We start from the raw sequence: 26,825 nt of genomic DNA, 5'->3' as shown, positions 1-26,825 counted from the left end.
ATCCGCCCAAGGTCATCATTTAACACATGTCTGCTCCACAAGCTTGGCCCTATGCATGGAGGTTGTAGACAGTCCCATAAATGGACTTAAGAAATATGGGAGAACTTCCTCCAGTCTTAAAATATCTCCTTCCCTCCCCCACCTCCTTCTAGGACTGAAATGCTCTCTGCTGGCATAAAAATGATGTGTGAATGTGATTGCAGAAAGAGCCTAGACTTGGAGTCAGAATTTTTTTGTTTGGTCATGACTCTTCACGACCCCATGGACCATAGCACTCCAGGCCCTTCCAAACTCCACTGTCTCCCAGTCTGTCCAAGGTCATGTTCATTGATTGCATGACATTAACTGTCCATCTCATCCTCTGCTGGCCCCTTTTGGAGCTGGAATCCTTGGGCTCAAGTCCTGTCCTTGCCACTAATTCTCTTAATGCCTTTGGATAAATGACTTTGTCTTTTTGTCCTTAGTTCCCTCATTTGTAAAATGAAGGAGCTGGCCTAGATGCTTTCTAAGGTTGCTTTTGGCTCTGAGATTTAATGAATTATTAAGCTTGCTAGCTGTGTGACCCTGGGCAAGTCACTTAACCTCTATCTGCCTCAGTTTCCTCACCTGTAAAATAGGGATAATAACAGCACTTACCTCACAGGGCTGTTCTGAGGACCACATGAGATAACATGTAAAGTACTTTCCAAACTACAAAGCACTATATAAATGCTATTATTAAAATAATTATTATTAACCTTGCATGAGAGGAGAGGCCATTAGATATAGTGGATAAAGACCTGGCCTTAGAGCCAGAAAAATCCTATTTAATGATTTTTTTTAAAAGGCAATTGGGGTTAAGTGGCTTACCCAGGGTCACACAGCCAGTAAGTGTCAAGTGTTTGGCCTGAGCCCGGATTTGAACTCAGGTCCTCCTGACTTCGGGGCTGGTGCTCCATCCACTGTGCCACCCAGCTGCCCCAATAATCTTTCACATATACTAGCTTTGTGAACCTGGTCAAGTCATGCAGTCTTTGAGTACCCCCGGGAAACTTCCCTAAGATTATAAATTAAAGAGCAATCTGCCATTCTGCATTGGTAGAGTTTTCTCTCTTGTAATCTCTGTACCAATGAAATCACTTCCCTGATGCAAGATATAATAAGTACAAAGTGTTTTGCAAACTTTTAAGGGCTATACAAATGAGAACCATTGCTGCTACTACTACTACTACTGCTATTATTATTAAGCTTAATGCTTTAGGTTTTGAGCTTGCTTCCCTACGATCACTTAGCATAACCACTGTGGGCTTTTGTTTCTTTATCTCTGAAATAAGGAGATTAAATTAAATACTTTTAAAATACTCTTTCCAGGAGTGTGCTGGTAAATGTTTAACAACTGGCCACATGACATGCTTTTTTCTTTTTACCTTATACTTTTCAGTTTAATCTGAATTATTAACATTTTCTCCATCACTTTCTGAAGTCTAGGCAATCAACAAAACAATAACTCACTCTGATTTGTAGCATTTGCCTTTTTCTGAGTGTAAATGCTCACAATGAAGATTTAACAATCAGCTCTTCAGCTGGTTTGAGATGGCTCTAGCACATCCCCTGACACTATTCTAACTCATATTCTATGCTATAAAGTTCCTTCTAGCCCTATTCCTCTAGTTCCCTTTTTCCAAAGATCCCCCCTCTAGTTCTAAATTCCATGTTCCTACTAAAGGATGGAAGAAATTATCATGATGGAGCCCAGACTTTTTTTCTAGCCTTTGGAGTTCACACCTTTATTTTAGATACCCTGGCCTTGATAAGCTGTTCTACTTCCCAGGGAATTACCTTCTAATTCTAGGTCTAGGAAACTATGAACACTTTCAGACAAGGAATTCGAAGCACACTGCACTTGATACCTCACATCTGCTCATGGTCAGTAGGGGTAGGGGCAAGGGAGGGCAGGTACTGGGTTGCCTTCTAAATACCCCAACTCATTGGAAATAATATGCCCAGGGGCCCTGCCTGTCATGTCAGGATGGCATTACAAGTGTGCTGTTGGCGTGTTTCAGCTGCAAAGCTTCAAGATTTTTCTGGGCTTTCTTGCGGGCATCTGAGAGGCTGGACACTTGCTTTATTAATCTCTTGTTGGTGTTGGAAAGCATCTCATAGTGGTCCATGATTTTCTTTATGGAAGAGTTCAAATCCCAGCTTCTAAAGCCTGCATTGGGACCAAGAATCAAAGGTGCTATCAGATAGAGGAATCATTTTTATGGCGAAAGAAATGCAAGGGCTATTCTAGTTCCATAAAAAGGCTTCATGTTTACTTGCCATTGTGGCTTGTCTCAGTCAGTTCCTTCTGCCTGACATGCCCAAGTTTCCTCCTTTCCTTCTCTGTCTGTGTACCTCCAACCCATCTTTCAAGACCCTGGAATGCCATCCCAATTCTGAAACTTCTCCTGGTTTCCCAAGAATAGAAAGAACACTGGGAAAGGAATTAGAAGCCCAGAGCTCAAATCCTAGTTTGGATTATTTCCTATTGGGCCAGTCATTTAACTTGCCTTGAGTATCAACTAGCCTCCAATTCCCCAACGGTTTCACCCTCCCCTTCCCTCTCATGAATTAATAACCTAGGAGCAGCTAGGTGGCTCAGTGGAGCCAGGTCTAGAATCAGAAAGACTTGTCTTCCTGAGTTCCAATCCAGCTTCAGACACTTACTCGCTAGGTGACCCTGAGCAAGTCACTCAATCCTGTTTGCCTCAGTTTCCTCATCTGTAAAATGAGCTAGAGAAGGAAATGGCAAACCACTCCAGTATCTTTGCCAGGAAAACCCCGAATGGGGTCACAGAGTCAGACATAATGGTAAGGACTGAATAATAATGACAACAATATGATCTTGATCTGCACACCATGTCTGGATTTACCACTCAGATCCCTAAATGTCTAGTCCTACTTGACCCAGATGAGAACCCTTTAAAAAACCTACCATACTTCACTGATTTTGGTGCCCTTTTTCATCAGGTCCCAGCAGACCTGACCTGTTTCCATCGTCCCTGATTGCCTTATCTTTTTTTTCAATCATTTTTCAGTCATGTCCAACTCTTTGCGACCCCCATTTGGGGTTTTCTTGGCAAAGATACTGGAGTGATTTGCCATTTCCTTCTCCTGATCATTTTACAGATGAGGAAACTGAGGCAAACAGGGTTAAGTGGCTTGCCCAGGGTCACACAGATAGTAAGTGTCTGAGGCCAGATTTGAACTCAGGAAGATGGGTCTTTTTGATTCCAAGCCCAGCACTCTATCCACTGCTCTACTTAGCAGCCTCTGCCTGGCATATAGTAGACATATAGTATAAGTACGAGATGTGATTATGATTATTATTGGTCTAGGAATCATGAGACCTAGGTTCAGTTCTAGCTCTGCTGCTGGTTGGTTTTGACCTCACTAGGCTTCAGCTTTGTCAATTCGATAGTAAGGTGATTGAACTGGGTGATCTCTAGGACGTCTCTGTGAATTGTTGATGTTATTATTTTTATTGTCCCAGCTATGACATTCTATGTTCTATGGTTTTACAAGCTTCTCCCTTTAGTCTCCTTTTACAATTCTCTCATTATTTTGGGAAGAGTTCGAGTAGAAGACTTCTTCTCTGATTAAAATCTTCCTGGGACTCCTTCTTTGCGATTATAAGCACCACACTTTTAGCCTCTTGGTCAGAATATTATGATGTTTTATTTCCTTTTCAAAGTTAAATGTTCCTAGCTATACAGGACAGAAATATTCTTCACCTTGGACTCTGACCCTAAAGACATTCCTAGGGATTATCTGGAAACTGATAGGCTTTCAAAAAAATTTAAGATTACTTTTAATTTACAATTTCTGGGAAAAATGCATTTTTTGCATGGGCTACTTGTGCAAAATTACTTGAACGGACTGAGATGCCAAAGATGACCATAGACATAAATAGAACATTTGTAAGCTGTTTCTCACACTATCATAATAAACGTATCAGTTTTCAAAAAGTCCAAACAGCCTTAGATTGAAGGGTGTCTGGACTTTGAATCTAAAAGAGGGGGCCTGTGGGGAATCTGAGTGTACTTACTGCTAGTATGTAGCTGAGGATTGGGGTAAGGTGAAGAAGCAAGATGTTTTTTTGGCAAGAGGTACTTTGGTTTCTGGGTAATTTAAACTATGAAGAAAGATGGAGAAAACTATAGGGACAGCTTTGTTCCTTAAAAACCAAGAATGGATCTCTCATTTTCACCAACATAAAAACCAAAGTGGGAGTTTGTCTACCTCCCTACCTCAAAAATCAACAGATCTTCCCTTCAATGTCATATCTTGTTACTGGACCGTATTATAGCTCTAGTTGATACCTGAAAATGTGGGTGGGTATGGTTTGCTTTTCTTTTTTAAACAATGCTCCTATTTGAGAACATTTTCCATCCTGTCACTAACTTATCATCTCCCAAGAATAGCCCAGATTAATTTTATAAATGGATTACTTTGTGTGGAATCAAGTTTTCCATTCTAAGTGGAAAAAATTCTTCAAGTACTAAGAGCTTCAAATTCATATACTCTCAAGAACTGCTAGCACTAAATCCTCAGTTTAATCAGTCCAGTTTGTTTCAAATGTTCATGGAAACATGTTATCAAGCTATGCATAAGTAAGTATCCTTGTGTATAACCATTATAATTTTAAAAGTTTAGTGGAAAGTACATTCAATATACTAATACTACCCTAAAATTGGAGATGAAGTGCCGTAAAAAAGGAATTCAATATTAGTAATTCTTTTACAAATAACCCAAGTACAATATAGGGGGCTGTCTTTAATTGTCCTGATTTATATCTTGCCATTGGACCTAGATGGCTCTGGAGGAGAAAGTGAGTCCGGTGACCTTGCACAGCCCTCCTTCCCTTAAATCCAATTCACTTACAATTCGTGGCATTACCTTCCTGATGCTATGGTCCTCTTTGAGAATGAAAGACAAACAACAATTACAACACATTTGACTTTGTGGTAGATGTTTTCTGACGTTTGTAGGGGAAGGAGGAAAGAAAGCTTCTGAAAGGAAAGGTGGCAACAGCATCACAGGTGTTTTGTTCTCAACAAAATAAACGTAATGATGCTAATGGGAAAAGAATGCAGGTGACAGACAAAATTTTTTCCTTATGTCTAGACTGTTCGTCTGTATAGTCCTGGGTCAACAATCATGCCAGCTCTGTTCTATTGCTGAAACTCGCTTTTCATATTCTCTCTTGTTCCCCTGGTATAGCTGAGCAGCCTAGTTGTTTACTGGACTCTTGGAATTGGGTTCATCCAAGAAATACTGTGTGGAGGTCGGAATGGAGGAGACATCACAGGTTGGACTCCAACGCTTTTGAAGTATGTCCAGGCATATACTGCCATCTGCATAGACATTTGGATGAAACGTTTTGGAAACAAATCTTACTGAAGATGGCTTGTTTGGATAGTCTTCTGTGAATTCCATTGTTGGTTTAAAGGCAGCATCTTCAAACAGGTCCCCTCGGCTCGAAAATGACCCTGCGCCACGCCATAATGTTATTCTCCCATGGGGCTCCATTGACCCTGGTGGGGGGGGGTCTTTTGGAGTCTCTTGAAGTCCCGCATGAGTCACTGCTGGGTCAGGGTGGACAGGTTGTGGACTGCTGTGCGCTCAGGAGTGGCGCATAGACAGGAGGAGAGAGAGGGAAGGGGAAAGATGGGAGAGGGAGGATGGGAGGGGAAGGGGAGGGGAAGAGGGGGAGGAGGGGGAAAGGGAAGAGGAGAAGTAGAGAGGGAGGAAGAGGAAGAGGAGAAGGAAGGGGAGGAGGAGAGAAGAAGGAGGAAGAAGGGGGGAGAGGAAGGATGGGAGGAGGAGGGGGAGAGGGAAGAAGGGAAGGGGGAGAAGGAAGAAGAGAAGAGAGAGAGGGGAAGGACTGGATAGGGACACAGCCTACTTGGACCCCGACTCAACTGATGGGCTTTTACCATTTTCGTTCCTAGAGATTGTTTTCTGCCTCCTTCATGAAAAGATTGCCATTTAGTGAAGACTGTGAATCTCACAGTTATATGCCAATACCACCAGGTGGCAGAGATTCCATTCAACTTTTCATTAACTTTCTCTCAGGGTGCCTATCACTGGCACAGCAACAGTAGTAGCTGACATTTAAATGCCTTCTGATTACAGGGAACTTTAACGTACGTCACCTCTTGATTTCAGCAGCAATCCCAAGAGGGAGAGTGATCTCTTGGAAAGAACACTGAACTTGCGTCAGAAGACCCCGGTTCTGCTCCCCGCCTTGCCACTTATTGGTACTTTGAACATGTTACTTCCTCCCTCGCAGGCTCAGTTTCCCCATCTATAAAACGGAGAGGATAATGCATACTATCTGCCTCAAACGGATGTTGTGAGGAAGGCAAATTGTAAACTGCAAAGCGTTATGTAAGTAGGAGATGTTCAATAACTTTAAGTATTTATTATCCATCTTTTTCCTATGTACATATAGGTACAATTCAAAAGCTTCTCTGGTCAGTGAATTACCCTGTAGCATGCTGATAGTACTGATTGTATTTCTTCCTCTCTCCCTCCCTCTCTCCCTCCTTTTTTCCCCCTTCTTTTCTTTGTTTTTATTTTATGGTGGCAATGGGGTTAAGTGACTTGCCCAGGGTCACACAGCTAGTAAGTGTTATGTGTCTGAGGCCGGATTTGAGCTCAGGTCCTCCTGAATCCAGGGCCAGTGCTCTATCCGCTGCGCCCTCCTTCTTTTTATCTTTCCGTTCTCTCTCTCCTTCCTGCCTTCCTCCCTTTCCTCCCTCCCTCCTTTCTTCTTTTCCTCCTTCCCTTCTTCCTCCCTTCCTCCCTTTTGTCCAACACTTTTTACTGTTATGCAGCTCTGTAAAGCTCTATGAAACAGAATTCTTGAGGTTCCTGAAATAGATGGCACGGTAGAAAGAGTCTAGACTTGAGAACTGAGTTCAGATTTTGACTCCAACACTCAGTGACCCTGAATAAGTTATTTAACTTCTTGGAACCTCAATTCCTCATTTGGAAATGGAAATGACATTTGTACTACCTAGCTCACAAGGCTGTCCTGGGGACTGCTTTGTAAACTTTAAGCATTGTAGAAATCTGAATTGTTATCACTAGCAATTTCCAGCAGTAGTCCTGGTGTTGTGAGCTAAGAATAAATTGGGGGCACTGGTATGGCTTGAAAGGGTGCTTTCAGTTCAATCCAGTTCAACCCCACAAATGTTCGCCTCACAAATCAGCCTCCTCTGCCCATTCTTTCTGACCTCTTTGGAGTCCAATCTTTCTGGTTACTAATTATTAGTTTATTTCCTTTCTATTATACTAATAAGTTATGGAACTAGTCATCTGTGCCCCTGTTTTGTATCAGTGTCTCTTGATTTTGTCCCACACGCTAAATATAGGTGGTGCAATGGACAGAGTGCCTGGCCAGGAGTTAGGAAGACCTGAGTTCAAATCTGACACGATGTGACTAGCAAATCATTTAACCCTGTTTGCCTCAGTTTCTTCATCTGTCAAATGAGCTGGAGTATTTTTGCCAAGAAAACCTTAAATGAATCACCGAATTGGATATGACTGAAAATGACACAACAGCGATACATCTGCATATGTATATGTTGTATATACATACATACACACGTACACACGCACATACACACACACACACGGTACAAGGTGATTTTGAAAGGAAGACAATAACAGCTGGGAAGCTTAATAAAAGCCTCGTATGGATGATACTTGAACTAAGCCTTGTAGTAGTAAACGAAGAATTCTGAGAGATGGAGGTGAGGAAAAAGTACATTCCAGGGATGACGGATGGCTAATACCAAAGTATGGAGGTGGACGATAGAGTGCTATGTATGAGCAATAGAAACAAGGCCAGTTTGCCTGGATTCCAGTGTGTGGGGTAGTAATATACTAGAAAGTCTAGAAAGATGAGTCGAGGTCTAGATGTTAAATACCAAATGAGGAAATGAAGGACGGAAGTGTTTATTAAAAGCTTACTATGTGCCAGGTACTGTACTAAGCACTTTGCAAATATCATCTCATTTGAGCCTTACAACCACCCTTGGAGGTAGGTGCTATGATTACCCCCATTTTATGGTTGAGGAAACTGAGGCAGGCAGAGGTAAAGTGATTTGCTCAGGGTCACACAACTAGTAAGTATCTAAGGCTGAATTGGAACTCAGGTCTTCCTGACTCCTGGTTTAGTGCTTTAGCCACCTAGATGTCTAATGTATAGGGTAGTAATGTGCTATAAGTTTGGAAAGATAGGTTTGGGCCAGGTTGTTAAATGACATAGTAGTTTATATTTGACCCTGAGGGTAATAGGAAGTCACTGGAGCTTACAGTTATGTCCTGATTAATGTGAATAATGAATCTCATGCACTGGTTGCCTGTATTAGAATTTGAACTATTTGAGGTTATAATTATATTGTTTTTATTGTTCAGTCATTTCAGTAGTGTCTGATTCTTTGTTGGACCCAATTGAGGTTTTCTTGGCAAAGATACTGGAATGGTTTACCATTTCCTTCTCCAGCTCATTTTACAGATGAGGAAACTGAGGCCAATAGGGTTAAGCGACTTGCTCAGGATCACACAGCTATTAAGTGTCTGAGGGTGGACTGAACTCAGGTCTTCCTGACTCCAGGTCCAGCACTCTATCCACTATGCCGCCTAGCTACCCCTTATCATTATGTAAAATATAGTTATTTGTTCCAGTCCAATGGAAATAAGCCATACAAATTCTAATAATGACTACTTCATGAGATTCATTAATTACACTATTTGGGACCTTGCTAAAACTGAGCAGAGGACTTACACAGTCAGAGTTGTATTTTAGGAAAATCAGTTTGGTGGCTTTGTTAAAGCCGGATTGAAGAGGGGAAGAGTCTTGAGTTGGGTTATTACAATAATCCGGATGAGAGGTGACGAGGATGAGTGTGAGTGGAGAAGAGATGTTGTGGAACAAAAAAGGTTTGATGACTGAGGGGATATGTGAGAGTGAGGAGTTGAGGAAAACACTGTGGTTGCACACCTGGGGTACACTCATAGTTAGGGAGAGGGCAGTTAGGATGACCTCCTGGACAGAAACAGAGAAGTTCAGAAAACGAAGTGGGTTCAGAGGCAAAGACATTGAGTTCAGTTGTGTACATGTTGAGTTTGAGATATCTGGCCCTCAGTTTCTTCATTTGTAAAATGAGAGGATTAGAGTGGATACTCTCTAAGGTGCCTTCTTACTCTATACTAGGATCCTCTGACTGCTGACCACTTTTTTTAAGGGTGCATTAGAAGATTTTATTCTCTGTGATATAAACAGCAATGTGCACAGAGTTGACGTAATCTTTTTAATTTACAAAAAAAGGCATGGATAGAAACATTTACAAATCCTTGAGTAGTTTTTTTTTAAGTCATGAATGAAATGAGCAATTGTATGTGTGTCCACTCGTCATCTCTGAATACTCTATGAGCTAGTACTACCTAAGAATTAGAACCTGCCTAGGTATTGAAATTTACCAAGGCACTGACCACTTTTTTATCGTTTTTGTTTTTGTTTGTTCAGTCCTTTCAGTTGGGCCCGGTTCTCTGTGACTGACCCCACTTGGGATTTTCTTGGTAGAGCTAGATTCTGACAATGGCTAGTGCAAGCACATCTTGCAACTGGGAAAAGGGAAACCCATAGAAGGAATCTTCAAGGACCCAGCTTTCACTGACCTTTTGACATGTAGTCATCTTAGTCCAGTCCTTTGATGTACTCTGTACCTAGAACTTTAGGTAGCTTCCCGGAAGTATGCTCCAATCCACAAGACTTTCCCAGAGGTGACATCCAGCATAGGCAGACAGAGAAAGCCAGCCAGGTAACCGGATTCTCAGTGCCGCAAGGCTTTGCTGCAAAGAGGCATGGCTATACTCTCTTCTTCCAGTGAAATCAGCTCTATCAACATGGTATAAAGGCCAGTTTGAGAAACTCTGTCCAAGACACCTGGGTGCTCCTCATTATGGTGGCAGAGAAACCGGTGCTTTCATTTCTTCTTTACACTAACAAACTCATAGAAAAATGTGCCTTCACTAGGTCTCCTGTTACTTCTCAGCCCCCTTGAAATTTTATTTCTGACTCATTCAATTGCCACTGCCTTCTCCAAAGTCAAATCTGATCCATTCTTGACCCTCTCTCCAACATTTTACACTCCAGACTGCTTCTTCTTCCTAGATACTTTTTCCTCTTTGGGTTTTCGTGACACCGTTCTTTGTTCTTCTACTTGTTTGACTGCTCCTTCTCAATCTCCTTAGCTGGATCATCTGTTGTTCATGTTTCATCTCTTAATTGTAGGTGTTCCCCAATGCCCTGTCCCAGATGCTCTTTTCTCCTCTTTTTATACCTTCTGTCTCAGTAATCTTGTCTGCTCCCATAAATTCGATTATTATGTCTTGGCAAATATTTCTCATATGTATATATATGGTCTCCCTCCTGAGCTCCAGACCCACATTGCCATCTAGCTATTAGATATTTCCAATAGAAATTCCAATTGGAATTTCCAATCTACCCTTGTAGATAGATCAGAGGTATCAAACATGTGGCCCACAATGTACCTGAGTGTCACTTGATATTGTTCAGTCATTTCAGTTGTGTTCCACTCTTCATGACCCCATTTGGGATTTTCTTGGCTGAGATACTGGAGTGGTTTGCCATTTCCTTCTCCTACTCATTTTACAGATGAAGAAACTGAGGCAAACAGGCTTAAGTGACTTGTCCAAGATCACACAACTAGTAAGTATCTAAGGTCAGATTTGAACTCAGGAAGATGAGCCGTCATGACTCTAGACCTGGCCCAGAACTCTACCCACTACACCACCTAGCTGCCTCAGCACGTAATGAGAATCTAGTAAATCTTTGTTGTTCAGTTGACTATTGATTAATTGGTTGATTAGGGTTAAGGTAATTGCTGTTTTCCTTCTCCCTCAGCGCAACTCTCCTGATTATAACACTGTGAACTGTAGTTTTCTCATCTAGGCAGCTAGGTGACAAATGGTGCAGATAGAGTGCTGGCCTTGGTTTCAGGAAGACCTCAGTTCAATTCCTACTTCAGAGATGTATTAATATGTAATTGTAGTGATTGTTGATAATTCAAAACAAATTAATTAAAAAAATGTAATTGTGGACTAGTCATGTAACTTCTCTCTGCCTCAGTTTTCTCATCTGCAAAATAGAGATAATTATAGTACCAACCTCTCAGGGTTGTTGTGAGATATATATGTAAAGTAATATTTAGATGTTAGCTATTATTGTTATCAGGCAGTTAGGTAGTGCAGTGGATAGAGTGCTGGGCCTGAAGTCAAGAAGACTCATCTTCCTGAGTTCAAATCCAGCCTCAGACACTTTCTAGCTGTGCGACCCTGGGCAAGTCACTTCACCCTGTTTGCCTCAGTTCCTCGTCTATAAAATGAGCTAGAGAAGGAAATGGCAAATCATTCCAATATCTCTACCAAGAAAACAGCAAATGGGGTCACAAAGAGTCAGACAGGACTGAATGACTGAACAACAACAAAATTATTGTTATCATCTGTAAAATGAAGGCTTATATTTATATTTCCTCTCAGGGCAGCTGTACAAAATAATATAACACGAGTGAAATGTTTTGTAGCCTTATGCATTGGCCAAATAAATACAAGCTCCTTTTATTATGATTATTTTTGCTAATATTCCTTCTCAACAGTGAATTCTCTGGCCTCTAATTCTAGGGTCTATTACTGTCTGAGTGACCTAAGCAGCAAAATGTAAGTCTGAGGTTAAAAAAAAAAAAGCTTGTGAATTATAGGGTGCAACAGCTTACAATTTGGCAGTTTGTCAAGGACTTTCACCAGGAAGTCTTCAAAGGGCCTGTACTTCTCCATCTTTTTCTTCATCTTCTGCTTCCTGCAGTAATAGGTCCAAGATCAGCTGTCAGTCAGTAAACTTTTATTAAGGATCTACTATAAGCCAGGCACTGTGCTAAATGCTAAAGATACAAAACGAGGCAAAAGACAGCAACTCCAAGACTCTTAGAATCCTGAAGTTGAATGGGACCTTAAAGTTCATATTCTAATGTGATTGCAGATAGATAGAGAGATGGATGGATAGAAAAAACATTTATTAATGATTACTGTGTGCCTGGCACTGTGTTCAATGCTGGGAATATACAAACAAGCCAACAAGACAGTTCTTACCCTCAAAGAGCTTATGCTTTAGTGGGGGAAGACAATGCATTTCCAACAAATACCTGTCTAGTCATACCCTAAAGACCTCTACTGAGCTCTTCAACAACAAGAGCTTTTATCTGAGAAGGGAATGAATGATTAAGTAATTTTTTTGGCACAAAAGTAAGTCAATGAGAATGTAATGTCTACCTGAAGGGATATCACGCTAATATATCTTTGTAGGGAAATCAAACACCAGTTCATTCCAAGCATAGTATTGGTATAGACTGAAGCATTGAAAATCCACAAACCAGCAGAGACTCAATATACTCCTATCTATAGGAGATTAATAATAATAATAGCTACCAATTAAATAGTATTTTAAAGTTTGTAAAATAATTTGCCTATATTATCTCATTTGATCTTTCCAACAACCCTGTGAGGTATGTGGTATTGTTATCTCCATTTTACAGATGACAGGATTTTACAGATGACAGAGAGAGATTAAATGACTTGCTCAAGATCATACAGCTAGTAAGTGTCTGAGGCAGGATTTGAACTCAGATCTTTTTTACTCTTAAATTCAATGTCCAGTTGATTAAGCCAGGCTGTTATAAAGATGAAATGAGATAAAATATTTGAAGTTCTTTGCAAACCTTAATGTCAGTTATTACAAATAATAGTAGTGTACACTATACACCACTATTAATGATAAGTGCTCAAAACATTTAGATGTTGCCAGAAACTACAACCATTCATCTGGATTATTTTTGACTGAGGTCCCCAATAGGTTCTGATCAAGTGACTATGCCAAAAAGAGAATGTAAGCTCCTTGTAGACAGGGTCTGTATAATTTTATCTTCCTATCTCTGGTCCCTAGCATAGTGCCCATTACATAGGTGCTTAATCAATACTTGTTGATTGAGTATTTGTCAAGTTCAATCTTATTGATTTGGTGACGATAGCTGCTGCCACACCTATGTTGCCCTTGAAAAGACCTATGTAACTTTTCTGTGCCTCAGTTTCCTCATCTACAAAATGAGGGATTTGGACTCAGTAGTCTCTAAGGACTTTTCCAGCTCTAAATCTGTGACCTATGTGCAACTGTTTCCACGAGGTACTAAAGTTATTATAATCCTCATTTTGCCAAAGTATTACCTATCTATCTATCTGTCTATCTATCTAGGTGGATCCTTTGTGGACAGCCATATAAATGGACAGAAAGCACACAAAGGACATATGCATTGTAATTTTCTAGTTTTTTTTTAGTTGCATACCCAGTTTATTGATTTGCTTTTTCTCTTTTTTATCGATATAACACTTAGAGATATACATTTTCATCTGATTACTGCTTTTGCTGCATCCCAAAGGTTTTGATATGTTGTTTCATTTTCTTTAATGAAATTGTTGATTATTTCTATTATTTGTTCATTAACCCATACAGTCTTTAAGATGAGGTTGTTCATTCTCCTATTGGGTTTTACCTGGGCTTCCATGGTCCCTTATTAACTATAATTTTTATTGCATTAAGGTCTGTAAAGGAAGCATTTAATAATTCTGTTTTTCTGCTTTTAGCTATAACATTTTTGTGTCCTAATATATGGTCATTCTTTGTAAATATATCATGTACCACTGAGAAAAAGGTGTATTCCTTTCTATTTCCATTCAATTCTCTCTAGATATCTATCATATCTAGCTTATCTAAAATACTATTTACTTCCTTAATTTCCTTATTATTTATTTTTGGTTAAATTTGTCTAATTCTCAGAAAGGAAAATTAAAGTTCCCTATTATTATTGTACTAATATCCAGTTCCACCTGTAATTCATTTAACTTTTCTTTTAAAAATTTAGATGCCATGTATGGTATTTGGTGCATATACATTTAATATTGCTATTGCTTTATTATCTATGGTATCTTTTATCATAATATAGTTTTTTCTGTTTATTTCTTTTAATTAAGTCTATTTTAGCTTTGACTTTGTCTGATATCATGATTGCTACCCCTGCTTTTTTTGCATTGGCTTTATAGTCACTCTGAGGTGCTATTTTGTTTTGTTTGTGGAGGAAATCTGGAGAGCTTAGAATTTTCTGACCTACTCTGCCATATTCCCAGAATCCCTTCCTCCTCCTTAGAAGTTTACATGTATGTACATATATGTATGTATAGTTTTAATTTTGCTTCTGTGCTCCTAACTTCCTATCTCTTTAGCTCTTTCTATATTGTTTCTGCAGTGGAAACTTGGTAAGGACACCCACCTTTGCCTTTCGTAAAGCAATAAGGCCAGGGCTGACCTGAGTGGGGGTTGCTGGGGATGCCTCATCAGCATGGTAGGAGATGGGTGTAGAAGTAAAGCATAATTGCCCCCCATATTTCTATCAGATGCTTAGAAGACCAAGAGCTATGGATGAAGAGAAGCACAATGTGGTAGATAGAAGTATGGCCTCAGAATCAGGGCAACCTGAGTTCAAATCCTGCCTTTGAGATATAATAGTTGTTGTGGCCCTGTAAACGTCACTTAACTGTGGAGTGCTCCTAGGCAAGTCTCTAGGACTTTTAGGTTTCTTTTCTCCATGTGTGGAGGGAGCTTTTTCCACAGAAAACAAATCACAGGTGCAGACCAAAATAATAAAACCCCAAACTTGCTGGACCATCTATCTGGTGGAAAAGGAGACTGAGTAAGTTATTCTGAGTCAGGAAGAGGATCAGGATTGCAAATGAAGGTAATGTTGCAATAATCTTAGCTTTGCAATAATCCCCACTGAGAGGGTGAGCTAGGTGGTGCAGTGGATAAAGCACAGGACCTGAGTTCAAATGTGACCTCAGACCAAACACTTGACACTTATTAGCTGTGTGACCCTGGATGAGTCACTTACCCCCAATTGCCTAAAAAAAAAATCCCCACTGAGAGAGGAGCTATTGAGAGGCCTTTTCAATCAATCAGTCAAAGATTTTTTGGCATCTACTATGTGCCAGGCCTTATTCTAGACCCTGGATATACAAGTACAAAGAATAATGAAACTGCCCCTACCTGAAAGGAATTTATGTTCTAATGGGGGAAGACAGCAAGGATTTGGGTTAGTAGATGTAGAGTAAATATGAGGCAAATAAAAACAGACATATACCAATTAGTTAAATATTGGAGAGTTTGAGAGGAAAGATATTGGGGTGTGGGGGTGATCACAGAAAGGCTTCATGCAGATGGTAAGGTTTGAGCTGTATCTTAAAGGAAAGAGAGGGAATCTACAAGACTCCTCACACTTAATAGCGCTATAAGACAGGAGAGAAGTCACTGTAGCCCTCCTTGAACACAAACCTGTCACGGAGGTCTCTAAGTTCTTGGGTCAGATATTCTATCTCTTCCTGTTTGATTTTGTTCGTTTTTACATCTGCCGCCCACTTTTCCAGGGCCTGCTGCTTTTTGACTTTGCTCTCCTTCAAAAGCTTATTCATGAGTTGATTTCTCTGGAACCCAAAAGGAGACATACTTTAGAAAAACAACGCTGCCATTCTCAAAGGCAAAGAGATGCAGTACTAATGTGAGTTATCAAAGACCCATTCTAAGTTGGTCCAGAGGAGAATGCTACCTCTTCCTGATATGTGCCTGTACTTGGCATGGCGGTAGAGTTGGAGAAGTGGGTTAAGGCTTTAAATGAATCATCCTGCATTGAAGTCAATGAGAAAGGCACATTAGAGCGCTACAGCTGAAGTCGGAAAATCTGGGTTCAGGATCTAACTTCGCCATTTACTAGGTGGCCTCAGGCAAGTCATAGGATTATAAAGTTACAGCTGGAAGTTACCTCAGAGATGATTGAGTCCAACATCATTTTACTTATGAGGACACTGAGATCCAGACTGATGGATACACATTCACCTAAGGTCACACATGAACAAAGTTACAGAAGCAAGATTTGAACCAAGGTTCTCTGCTTCCAAAAGTCAGTGGTTTTCCCACTGTACCAAGTTATTTTACCTTTCTAGAACTATGTTCTCAACTGTAAAATAGGGATACTTCCCCTCCCAAACTCACAGGGTTACTGTGAAATGACCTAAAAGGATAATGTACATAAAGTGCTTTGCAAATCATAATAGAAACTTCTATTATTATTATTATCATCATTACTATCATTATTACTGTGAGACTCTGGGCAACTCTAAGACTATAAGTTGCAAAGACAGTGCCAACCTGCATTGGTGGATGGAGCTTTCTCATCTGGGAGCTCCATACACTCATGAAATCACAGATCTAGTTCTAAAACCCTACCCTCCTATTACTACTTTTTTTTCCTTCAGTATCAAAGGTTTGATATTTATTTCATACTTGTGTTTTAAGTTTAATTAATGCCTGTTGTTTTTATATCACAGTCTTTTAAAAATTATTTCTCCCAATTACATGTAAAAAATTTTTTAACACTCATTTTTAAAAATTTTGAATTCCAGATTCCTTCTCTCTTTCCCAACTCTCCCTCCTCTTTGAGAAGGCAGCAATTTTATATCGATTATGCATGTGAAATAAAGTAACATATAAGTCCATATTGGCTGTATTGCAAAAGAAAACACAAGCAAAATAAAACAGTAAAAGTGAGGAAAGTGAAAAAAGTATATATGTTTCACTCTGTGTTCAAAGTTTCTCAGTTTTCTCTCTGGACGTAGGCAGTGTCTTTTATTTTGAAATTGTCTTGGATCATTTGTCTTGATCACAGTAGCTAAGTCAATCAATAAACATTTATTAAGTGTCTACTACACATCAGGCATTGTGCTAAGTGTTGGGGATAAAAAAAAGGCAAAAGACAGTTCCTACCCTCCCTTGCCCTAGACATAAATTAGACATAAATAGGGGTGTGTGTGTGTGTGTGTGTGTGTGTATAATTATTCTATGCATACTCCTATTTATCAGTTCTTTTTCTGGATGTAGATAGTCTCTTTCTTCATATGTCCTTTATAGTTACTTTGAGTATTTATAATAGACAAAATAACTTATTTGCTCAAAGGTTGTTTTTTTTTTTTAGGCAATTGGGGTTAAGTGACTAGCCCAGGGTCACACAGCTAGTAAGTGCCAAATGTTTGGTCTGAGGCTGGATCTGAACTCAGGTCCTCCTGACTTCAGGGCCAGCTCTCCATCCACTGTGCCACCTAGCTGCCCCAAAGTTCTTAAAACAATATTGTTGCTACTGTATACAATGTTCTCTTAGTTCTGCTCATTTTGCTCTTCATTATTTTGTGCAAGTCTTTCCTTGTTTTTCCTAAAATTATTGAGCTCATCATTTCTTTCTCTCTCTCTTTTTTTTTTTTTGGCTAGGCAATGGGGTTAAGTGACTTGCCCAGGGTCACACAGCTACTAAGTGTTACGTGTCTGAGGCCGGATTTGAACTCAGGTCCTCCTGAATCCAGGGCTGGTGCTCTATTCACTGCACCACCTAGCTGCTCCTAAGCTCATCATTTCTTATAGCACAGTAGTATTCATGGGTAATTTTTAATTAGCATTCGCCTCTAGAACAAAGTTCCTAACCTTTTGTATCATGGACTCTTCTGGTAGTCTGGTGCAACCTATGAACTCTTTTTAGCAAAATGTTTAAATGAATAAAATAAAATAACATAGGATTACAAAGGAAATCAATTACGTTCAAATGCAATTATAATTTTTTTTAAAGTTCACAGACCCTAGGTTAAGAACCCTTGATATAGAGCAATATTAGAAAAAGTCAACTACATGCTGAAGACACAAGTGCGTAGTCAGTATTTTTTAAGAATTGGGTTTCATACTTTACAAGTCATTTGGAATTTGGACACTGCCTGTATTTGTCCTAAGCTGATGCGTTGGGAGTATGCAGGGGTTGACACTGGAACAATAAAACTCAGCAAGGGGGCAGCTAGGTGGCACAGTGGATAGAGCACTGGCCCTGGATTCAGAAGGACCTGAATTCAAATCTGCCCTCAGACGCATAACACTTACTAGCTGTGTGACCCTGTGCAAGTCACTTAACCCCCATTGTCCCCACCCCCCCAAAAAAAACCCCCCACAGACAAATAAAAACTTAAGCAAACCGGAGCTAGCTCTTCCTGTCTTTTGTAAACTCCCATGGGAGAGGTGAGGATTACTAGGAAGAAGGCAGGTGGCTGTTCCTATAGAGTCTGTGTCATTCTGGGGCGAAGGGTCTTACTTACATATTTTTGTCCTTTTAACAGCTCAGTCTTTCCTTTTGCCACTATCTCCATCCGTTTTTTCCACTCTTGTCTCTTTTCTTCCAGCTTCTTATTCATTCGGACTACTTCATCATCAGTCGGATTCTGGGCATTGAGGACCAGAGGATTTTGTAGCGTGCTCAATCTATTCTGAGGGCTCCTGGTCCAATGATTCTCATACACCTGGACGGGGGTGTTTTCATATTTGTTCTCGGTAGTGCTATTTTCACTAGGGATGTTAGTGTTCTCATGTTTCTCTTGCCTGGCACTGGCTGCATGCATCTGGTAGGAATCCTGCAATCACATCATCATAGAATGTTAAACCTGGAAAGGAACTTAGAGACCACCTAATCTTATCTTCATCATTTTCCATGTCATTTGTTTTATGCTAAGTGTGGTTAGGAATTTTATACAAGTCAAATTTAGCTTAAAGAAAAAGGACCGGCACTATTCAGTATTTTGGTATTTGATGAAACATTCTTTGTTTATTTCCTCTATGCCATTTTGATATTCATGTATTGTCTCAAATTGTCTTTTCAAATTCAAAGTGCAGCTAAGAGTTGCTGTGATTGAACAAATTCATCACTTGTGGCCAGCACTTTGGTGATGAATTTCCCCAATATTTAGCTAGGTTGAGCCTCAGGTCCCCATGCCTGGGTGTACTTGAAGTTTCCAGCTTGGTATCATCTGTCCAAGGCTTTGTTTCAAATTCATAGAGCACCACTCATGGGAGAAGATGCATATTAAGTGAACTTTTTTTCCCTCTTCTGTCTCCCTAATTGTACAATTATAAAAGATCAAACACTTCTTGTCCCAAAATAGATTATCTGGGCAGGAAAACTAAACTTTTGAGGCTCTGTATGAAATAGAACTACTAACATCCCCCTTCCAGCTGAAGAAGGCCTATATGGCTCATTGAACAGTGATAAGTGCTTCCATGGGAAGAGTGTCCCCAAATAAAACCTAGAGTCCTTGGGAAAATGAGGAATAGGTAATAAACAAATACACTTGACCTCGTTAGTGCTGGGGAAATGCATGAAGTCTTTATTATCTTCTCTAGAAAAGGGAGACAAGAATGATTCTGAGGGAATCAAGGGGTTTCTATTTCCATTCTAGCATTCAGCTAGATAAATTTAAGTTAAATAAACCCCCCCCCCCAACATGTATTAAAAGTGCCTACTGTATGTGAGGTGAGAAGCAGATGGTTTGGTGGGTCAGGGGTCAGGTTTAAAGTCAGGAAAGACTGGGTTCAAGTCCTGCTTCTAACATGGAATCATAGAATTTGAGAGTTGCCTGGGGCCTAGTACCATCTCATTTGTCCCACACACAAAAAGAGCTGCCACTCCACACTAGCTAGCTGTGTGACCAAAGGCAAATCATCTAACTGCTCAATGACCTAGGCCGCATTCTACAGATGATTTGCTGACCTGCTTTTTTTGTGGAGAGTTTCTACACTGGGAGTTCCCTGTATTGGTGAAATCACAGGTCCAAACAAAGCAAACAACAGTGCTTAACAATATTTTTAGTCTCTGGAAGGAAGGAAGGAAATAAGCATTTTATTTAGTAAACACCTACTATGTGCTAGGCACTGTGATAAGTGCTTTACAAATATATCTCATTTACTCCTCTCGATACCCTTGTGAAATAGGTGCTATTATTATCCCTATTTTACAGCTGAGGAAACTGAGGCAGACAGTGACTTGCTCAAGCTCATATGGTTAGTGTCTGAGGCCAGATTTGAGCTCATGATTTCTTGACTCCAGGCCCAGCACTCTATTTACTAAGCCACTGCTGAGGAAGCAAAGGTAAAAATGAAGCTGTTTCTTCCATTGGACCGCTTAAATTCTCCGGGGCGGGGGGGGGGAGGAGAAGAGGAGAGGAGATACATGTATGTATATAGATAAGTCTTTAAATTCAAGGTAGTTTGAGGAGGGAGAGAGCATTAACAACTAAAGGCTTCAGGGAAGGCTTCACAGAGAAGGTCACATCTGAGCTGAGCCTTGAAGGAAGATAAGCCTAACAGGGTACAGGCCAATGAGGGCACATTGCTGGGAACAGGCAGGATAGGCTCTGATGGCAGCGGGCCGTTTTCCATTACATAAGGATTATTACAAGAAGCAATGAGCAAGAGTTTTATCCCCATTTTTTCAGATAAGGAAACTGAGGCAGACAGAGGTTAAGTGATTTGCCCAAGGTCACACAGCTAGGAAGTGCCTGAGACTGGGTTTGAACTCAGGTCTTCCTGATTACAGATTCAGCACATTCTTCTCTGTACAATATAACAGAAAAGAATATGGGAAGATTTAGAAAGATTTTGAGGCTTGGGATTGAGATGAGGAAGGTCTCCATGGATTAACTTTATTTTCTCAGTAAGGTAGGAACCAAGGTCCTTTGGGGCAGGGAGAGAGGAGAGAGAGAGAGAGAGAGAGAGAGAAGAGAGAGAGAGAGAGAGAGACAGAGAGAGACAGAGAGAGAGACAGAGAGAGACAGAGAGAGGGGAGAAGGGAGAGAGAGAGACAGAGAGGGAGATGGAGAGAGAGAAAGAGAGAAGAGAAAAGGAGGGGAGGGGAGGGGAGGGGAGGAGAGTAGGAGAGAGAAAGAGACAGAGAGAGACAGAGAGAGGATTTAGAACAGATGCTGTGGATGGTGTGATGTAACAAGGAGCCTGCCAGATAATAATTTAAAGTTAGATAGCATGAATTTAATGGACCCAATCAGCACAGTTTTAAGACTTTTTTTCATGAATGTTCAGAGGCTTCAGATTAGAAATAAAGAAAGCATGTGGAGGGTTGACCCAGGAATAGAAATTATGTAAGTAAGAAGGACAAAAAGACAGAGTGGCAAGAGATTTGAAATCGGAAGGTGTTACCTTGTTGAAATGATTGATGAAGAGTCATGACTATATAGGGAAAGGAGTGAATATAGGATAGAGATGTTGGTCTGCAGTATAATCTCGCTTCTGTCTAGGCCTAGGGTGGTTTTCTGGAAGGACAGACCTGTGATACTTTATTCTATATGTGAGAAAGGGGGCAAGACTCCTGATTGGCTGAAAGACTGCTGAGCTTTACTAGAGAAGTAGGAGGGAGGAAGTTGAGAAAGTCAAGTGTGTGCTATTGAATGGTGATCTGGAGGTCTCCCCAGAGTTGCAGACATGCAAGGAAGCTGGCCCCTAGAATGTTCGTTGACACCCAGACCCTAGAGACTTGTAAAAACATACTTCCCTTGGTGTGCTCTTTCTGTCTTGGGGAAACTGAGATCTTTTCAAGAGAATAGGGAAAGAAAGAGAGAATAAAGGGCACAGTGAGGACACAGAATAAGTTCAGGAAGAACGAGGTGGTGGGAGAGTAAGGATATCATGATCAAAGAAGAACGTTTTAGACTTCAGGATCTTGGAAATGAGCAGCTGAGATGACAATGAGGGCTAAGTTTCACATGATTATTCCTGTGGGTGACTGAGGTAGAGTGGAGATGGAAATCATGGAGTTGAAGAGATGGAGGAACTGAGAGACCATGGTATTAGAGAATATGGTAAGTACTTGGTAAATATGATAAGTATTTAAATTATTTAAGTTATTTATTAATTACCAATTACATACATCATAAATTCATAATCTATTCTTACATAATAATGTATCATGATAATATAACAATATATAAACTACTGCTTATAAATTAAAATATATTAATTAGTTAAATTATTATGATTGTAAATATTTAAAGTATTGAAATGGTACAAACGTTGGAAGATGACAGTAGTTGGGGTAGAGAGGAAAAGTATAGTACAGATGCTGAAATCACTGAGGAAGATAGCAGAGTGTCCTAGAGGTGACAAGGCAGTGACAATGACTGAGACAGGATGATCTAATCAGATGGCATGAAGTCAATGGAGAGATTGTTGAGTGACAATGGCCAAAGAAGGATTCAGAGAACCAGTGGAGAACAGGGAGCATACCATCTCTTCTTTTAGGCTCTGTGAGTTGGGCTGCGTAGGAACCAGCACTGGGTGGTTGGTAAAGGAATGGGGAATATTTGAGAAAAAAGCCGAGTTTCAGAGCTACTCCCAGGAAGCAGAAGTGTTATGGAGGAAGAGATCAAGGATGAAGGAGAATTGGTTACCAAAGAGCCAGGGTTCAAGAGGACACAGCAAAAGTAGGGCTGAAGAGAACAAGGACAAGGGAGAGAGAAGGCTGACATGGAGGAGAATCACAGGTAGGAGGGGAAAAGAGGTTTTTTTTGGGGGGATATAAGCAGGAGTGGCTCTGAAAGATTGGTATTGTTAGGGCAGAAGGAGTTTGGGCTTCGATAGTCTCAGGGAAATTTGCAGAAAAAATCCATCTAAAAGTTGTAAGTAGAATTTTGGTGTGCAAATTCTGCCTCCCTGGTAAATTTTGCTTCCTAGATGAATCTTTTATGTTTGATAGCAACAGGGAAGTAAGAAATGATGTGGGAAAGGGTTAGAAAAGAGGCCTTTTACAGTTCCTACCTCCCTGATGACCTTGGTGATATTGTTGGGGGTTAGGGGCTTCATCTTTTTTCATTATTTTATCATCCCAGTACCAAGCATGTAGGAGGTGCTTAATAAATGTTTATGGAATTAAATTAAATCAATAGGAAACATCACTGCCCCATTTTACCCGTGGGGAGAGAGGTACATGGAGATGAATTGGCCCAGGTGGGGAATGTGTAGAGATAGAGCTAAGGGATGTAGGATTTTCTTGGCCCATTCCAAGGTGCTATGTACTGGCATTAGACCATTGTTTCTGCTCTCTATCCTTCCTGGTGCTTAGTATACAGTGAGCATATACACAATGAATGATGATAGCTGAGAATATGTGGAGGTATTTCTGTACAGAAGGCTGCAATTTTAAAAATCTAGAAACTTCCTTTCAATGTATTTAAATTTAGAGCTAGAAGGGGGTTTGTAGAAAGAAAGAGCTAGAGGAGACATTAAAGTTAGAACACAGAATGTTAGGACTAACTAGATTATTGTTCTCAGAGCTGGAAGGGACCTTAAAGGTCATTTATCCCAACTCTCTTATTTGTCAGTTGAGGAAACTGAGGCCCAGAGAAGTGACTTGTTCAAAGTCCTTTGACTCCAAATCTAGCAGTCTTTAGAACCTAGAATGCAAGAACTAGAAGAAACTTTCAAGGTGACCTAGTCCAACTCTCTCATTCTCAAAGGCGGAAATTGGGACCTAGAGAAGGGATGTGACTTTCTTAAGGTCATATGTACTCCTAGTTAATAGCAGAGGCCAGAAGCTAGATTTCCTTATCCTCCACCCACTGTTTCCTTCCACTTGACATATCATATACCCAAAATATGTTAGCTATTTTGCATGGGAAAAACCAATTAAGATGGAGTGACTGGTTCAGTGGATATTGTAATGGGACGTTGGTGAAAAAAATTGTCAGGTTGAGTGTATGTATATTGGAGAGGGAGGATGTGATGGGCACTTACTTGAAGGAGGCCTGGTCGATTTCTTTCCATACTGGGAAGATATGACACCTGCAGGTGTTGAAATCATGACTTCATAATGGTAGCAACATCACATTGTCAATACACTGTTTGTGATGCTACTGAGAGCCAGCTCCATCCAAATCCTGCTCTCCTCACCTGAAACTTCAACCTCTGCTGCTAGTTTTCTTTTGTTACTCTTTTGTGTAGGAAGAGGGGAAAGGCAGGAGAAACTATGGGGGGGGGGCGCTTGATCTGTGTAGTCTATTTGCCAGTCCTGTCCCTACTTGATTTCCAATAGCAAATGCAGCTTTTGAAGGACACAGCTTAAGGACCTACCAAGAATTCTGGCATGCTTTTCCTCAAGGAACATGGTTTTAAAAGCGTCTGTGACTCTTTTTTCCGGGGCTGATTTCACAAATAGGTGTGATTTCAGGGGCTCTGAAAGATAATTTCCACCCTCAAAAAAAGCTGTTTCTGATGTTGGTGCTATGAGAACACTATTCTCCAAGAGACTAAAGATCTCATTACATGAGACCAGGGTCTGTGTAATCTAAGCCCTAGTAGACTCACCTAATAACATCACTTGAGAAGGATGACCACTGTGACATGTTCAGCTGGCCGAGAGGTGATGGTAGAGAGCAGACTCCACCTGAGAGTCCTTTCCCCCTGAGGCAGTGTGTGGTGTGGTGGCAGAAATCACACTGGTGCTTAGGAAACTTGTTTTCAAGTACTAGCATTGTCCCTTACCAGCTCTGTGACCTTGGACAAAATTGTTTAACCTTGGTCTGTTTAATTTATATTTAAAATATAGAGAGTCAGCTAGATACTTTTTTTTTAAAAGTTAGGTTTGTTGATAGCTTTTTATTTTAGATCATAATCATTTTTTGATAGCTCTCCTAACCCCTAAAATGGAATCATCCTTTGTAACAGAGAAAAACAGTTGAGCAGAATCAATCAATACAGTGACTATGTTTGATAATCTGTACATTTTCATCCTCATAGTAATACAACTCTGCTGAAGAAAATATATATTTCTTCTTCTCCTCCTCCTCCTCCTCCTCCTCCTTCTCCTCCTTCTTCTTCTTCTTCTTTCTAAGAGACTAGTTTTTTTAAATTTACTTCTCTGCATTATTGTGTGTTATTCTTTTGGTTTTGCTTATTTCACTCTCAATCAGTTCATACAAATTTTCTCATGTCTTTCTGAGTTCCTCATATTTATCTTTTTAAAAAATAAGTTATATTAACAGATAAAGCAGATAATTTTGATTATATGAGATTGAAAAGCTTTACACAAACAAATAGGATAAGAAGAGAATAAAATGGGGAAAGAAAATTTCATCTAGTTTCTCAGATAAGAGTTTGGCATCCAAGACAGATGACTAACAAATGTACATATGTATGTGAATACATATGTGTTTATATGTATGTGCATATACATGTATGTATATATAAATGTTTTATATACACACCCACATATACATATATATGTATACATACATATATATCCATAACCAAAAACCATTCCCCAGTAGATAAGTCATCAAAGAATATGGACAAACAGTTCTCAAAAAAAAAGAGTTGCAAAATATTAACGAGTATATGAGAAAGTATGCTCCAAATCATTGAGAGAAATGAAAATCAGACAAATTGACAAAGGTGACAAAAGATGAGAATGGTCAGTGTTGGAGGGTTGTGGGAAGATAGATAACCTAGTGTGTTGTTTGTGGAGCTATGTATTAGTACAGTCATTTTGGAAAGCAAATTGGAATTATGCAAATGAGACAAATATATCCTTGCCCTTTGACCCAGAGATTCTACTACTAGAGATATATCCCAAGTGATCATTGATAAAAAGGAAAGTCCTCGTCGAAACCAAAATATTTAATAGCAGCACTTTTTGTGGTAGCAAAGACTTGTAAACAAAGTAGATGCCCATTGGGGAATGGCTAAACAAATTGTGGTACATGAACGTAATTAAATATTTCTGTGTTGTAAGAAATGACAAATACAGAAAAGGATGGAACTACTTACATAAACTTATGGAGAGTGAAGTATGAAGAGCCCAGGAAACAATGTCCACAATGACTACAACATTGTTAAGTGGAAAGAACAACTACAAAATAATTGAAAGTGAATATTGCAAGCTTATAGTAAACAAGCATAATCACAAAGAAGAAATATGATTCACTCCCCTACTCCTTTGCAATGGAAAAAAATTCTTACTGCATAGTAATATTTCAATGCATTCATTTGCCAAGTTTGTTCAAATATTCCCTCAGTGATGGGCGCCTACTTGGTTTCCAGCTATTTGCTACCACAATACTTTGGTAAATGTAGGATCTTTCTTTCTGTCTTTGACTTCTTAGGGGTATATGCCCTAAAATGTTTTTTTGTTTTAAACTTATAGCTTGAAGTCTAATAACATTATGGTCCCTTCATTCCTACTTTTTTCCTTATTTTCCTTTAGTTTTAGGTTTTAGTTCATCCAAATAAATTTGTTATTATTTTGTTAAATTCTATAAAGCATCCTTTGGTAGTTGGGTATAGCACTAAGTCTACAAATTAATTTTGCTAGTATCAGTTTTATTATATTGATATAGTACAACCATGGATTCTATCCAATTATTTAAATCTTTTGTTTTTGTCAAGTAATTTGTAGCAGTATTTATATGAATCTTGAGTGTGTTTTGTAAATTAACTCTCACACATATTGTGTATTTTATAATTGTTTTGATGGAATTTCTCATATTATCATTTCCTCTTGGTTTTTGTATTTGTAACTGTATCAAGCAGGGCAGCTATGTGGTATGGTGAGTGGAACATGAGTCCTAGAGTCAGGAAGACTCATTTTCTTGAGTTCAAATCTGGCCTCAGGTACTTACTAGCTGTGTGACCCTAAGCGAGTGACTAAATCCTGTTTGCCTCATTTTCTTCATCTGTAAGATGAGCTGGAGAAGGAAACGGCAAACCACTCCAGTATCTTTGGCAAGAAAACCCCAAATGGGGTTAT

The 26,825-nt window shown here is 39.8% G+C and overlaps 1 protein-coding gene and 1 pseudogene across 2 annotated transcripts in view; both read right to left on the bottom strand.

Annotated features, from left to right (window-relative positions):
* The window catches only part of CCDC197 (coiled-coil domain containing 197), a 33,953-nt gene extending 10,080 nt beyond the window's left edge, over nucleotides 1–23,873 (bottom strand). Inside the window, exons 1-5 of one of the 2 annotated variants that reach the window (XM_021000246.1) lie at nucleotides 23,816–23,873; nucleotides 18,340–18,651; nucleotides 15,491–15,639; nucleotides 11,832–11,914; nucleotides 2,019–2,191 (exon numbers count right to left, since the gene is read on the bottom strand). In XM_021000246.1, the coding sequence (XP_020855905.1) occupies nucleotides 2,019–2,191; nucleotides 11,832–11,914; nucleotides 15,491–15,639; nucleotides 18,340–18,651; nucleotides 23,816–23,845 (747 nt within the window). In that variant the 5' untranslated portion in view covers nucleotides 23,846–23,873. Of the gene's footprint in view, nucleotides 1–2,018; nucleotides 2,192–11,831; nucleotides 11,915–15,490; nucleotides 15,640–18,339; nucleotides 18,652–22,095; nucleotides 22,189–23,815 lie in introns of those variants that run through there. The other variant, XM_021000250.1, reaches the window with a different exon arrangement.
* Nucleotides 5,095–5,621, bottom strand: LOC110217733 (ubiquitin-conjugating enzyme E2 A pseudogene; annotated as a pseudogene).
* Nucleotides 23,874–26,825: the final 2,952 nt, after the last annotated feature.

Source organism: Phascolarctos cinereus, unplaced genomic scaffold (assembly GCF_003287225.1).
Source record: "Phascolarctos cinereus isolate Bilbo 61053 unplaced genomic scaffold, phaCin_HiC Scaffold_3;HRSCAF=262, whole genome shotgun sequence".
Taxonomy (NCBI): domain Eukaryota; kingdom Metazoa; phylum Chordata; class Mammalia; order Diprotodontia; family Phascolarctidae; genus Phascolarctos; species Phascolarctos cinereus.
Note: the sequence above shows the minus strand (reverse complement) of the source record. Positions and strands in the feature narration are given on the sequence as shown.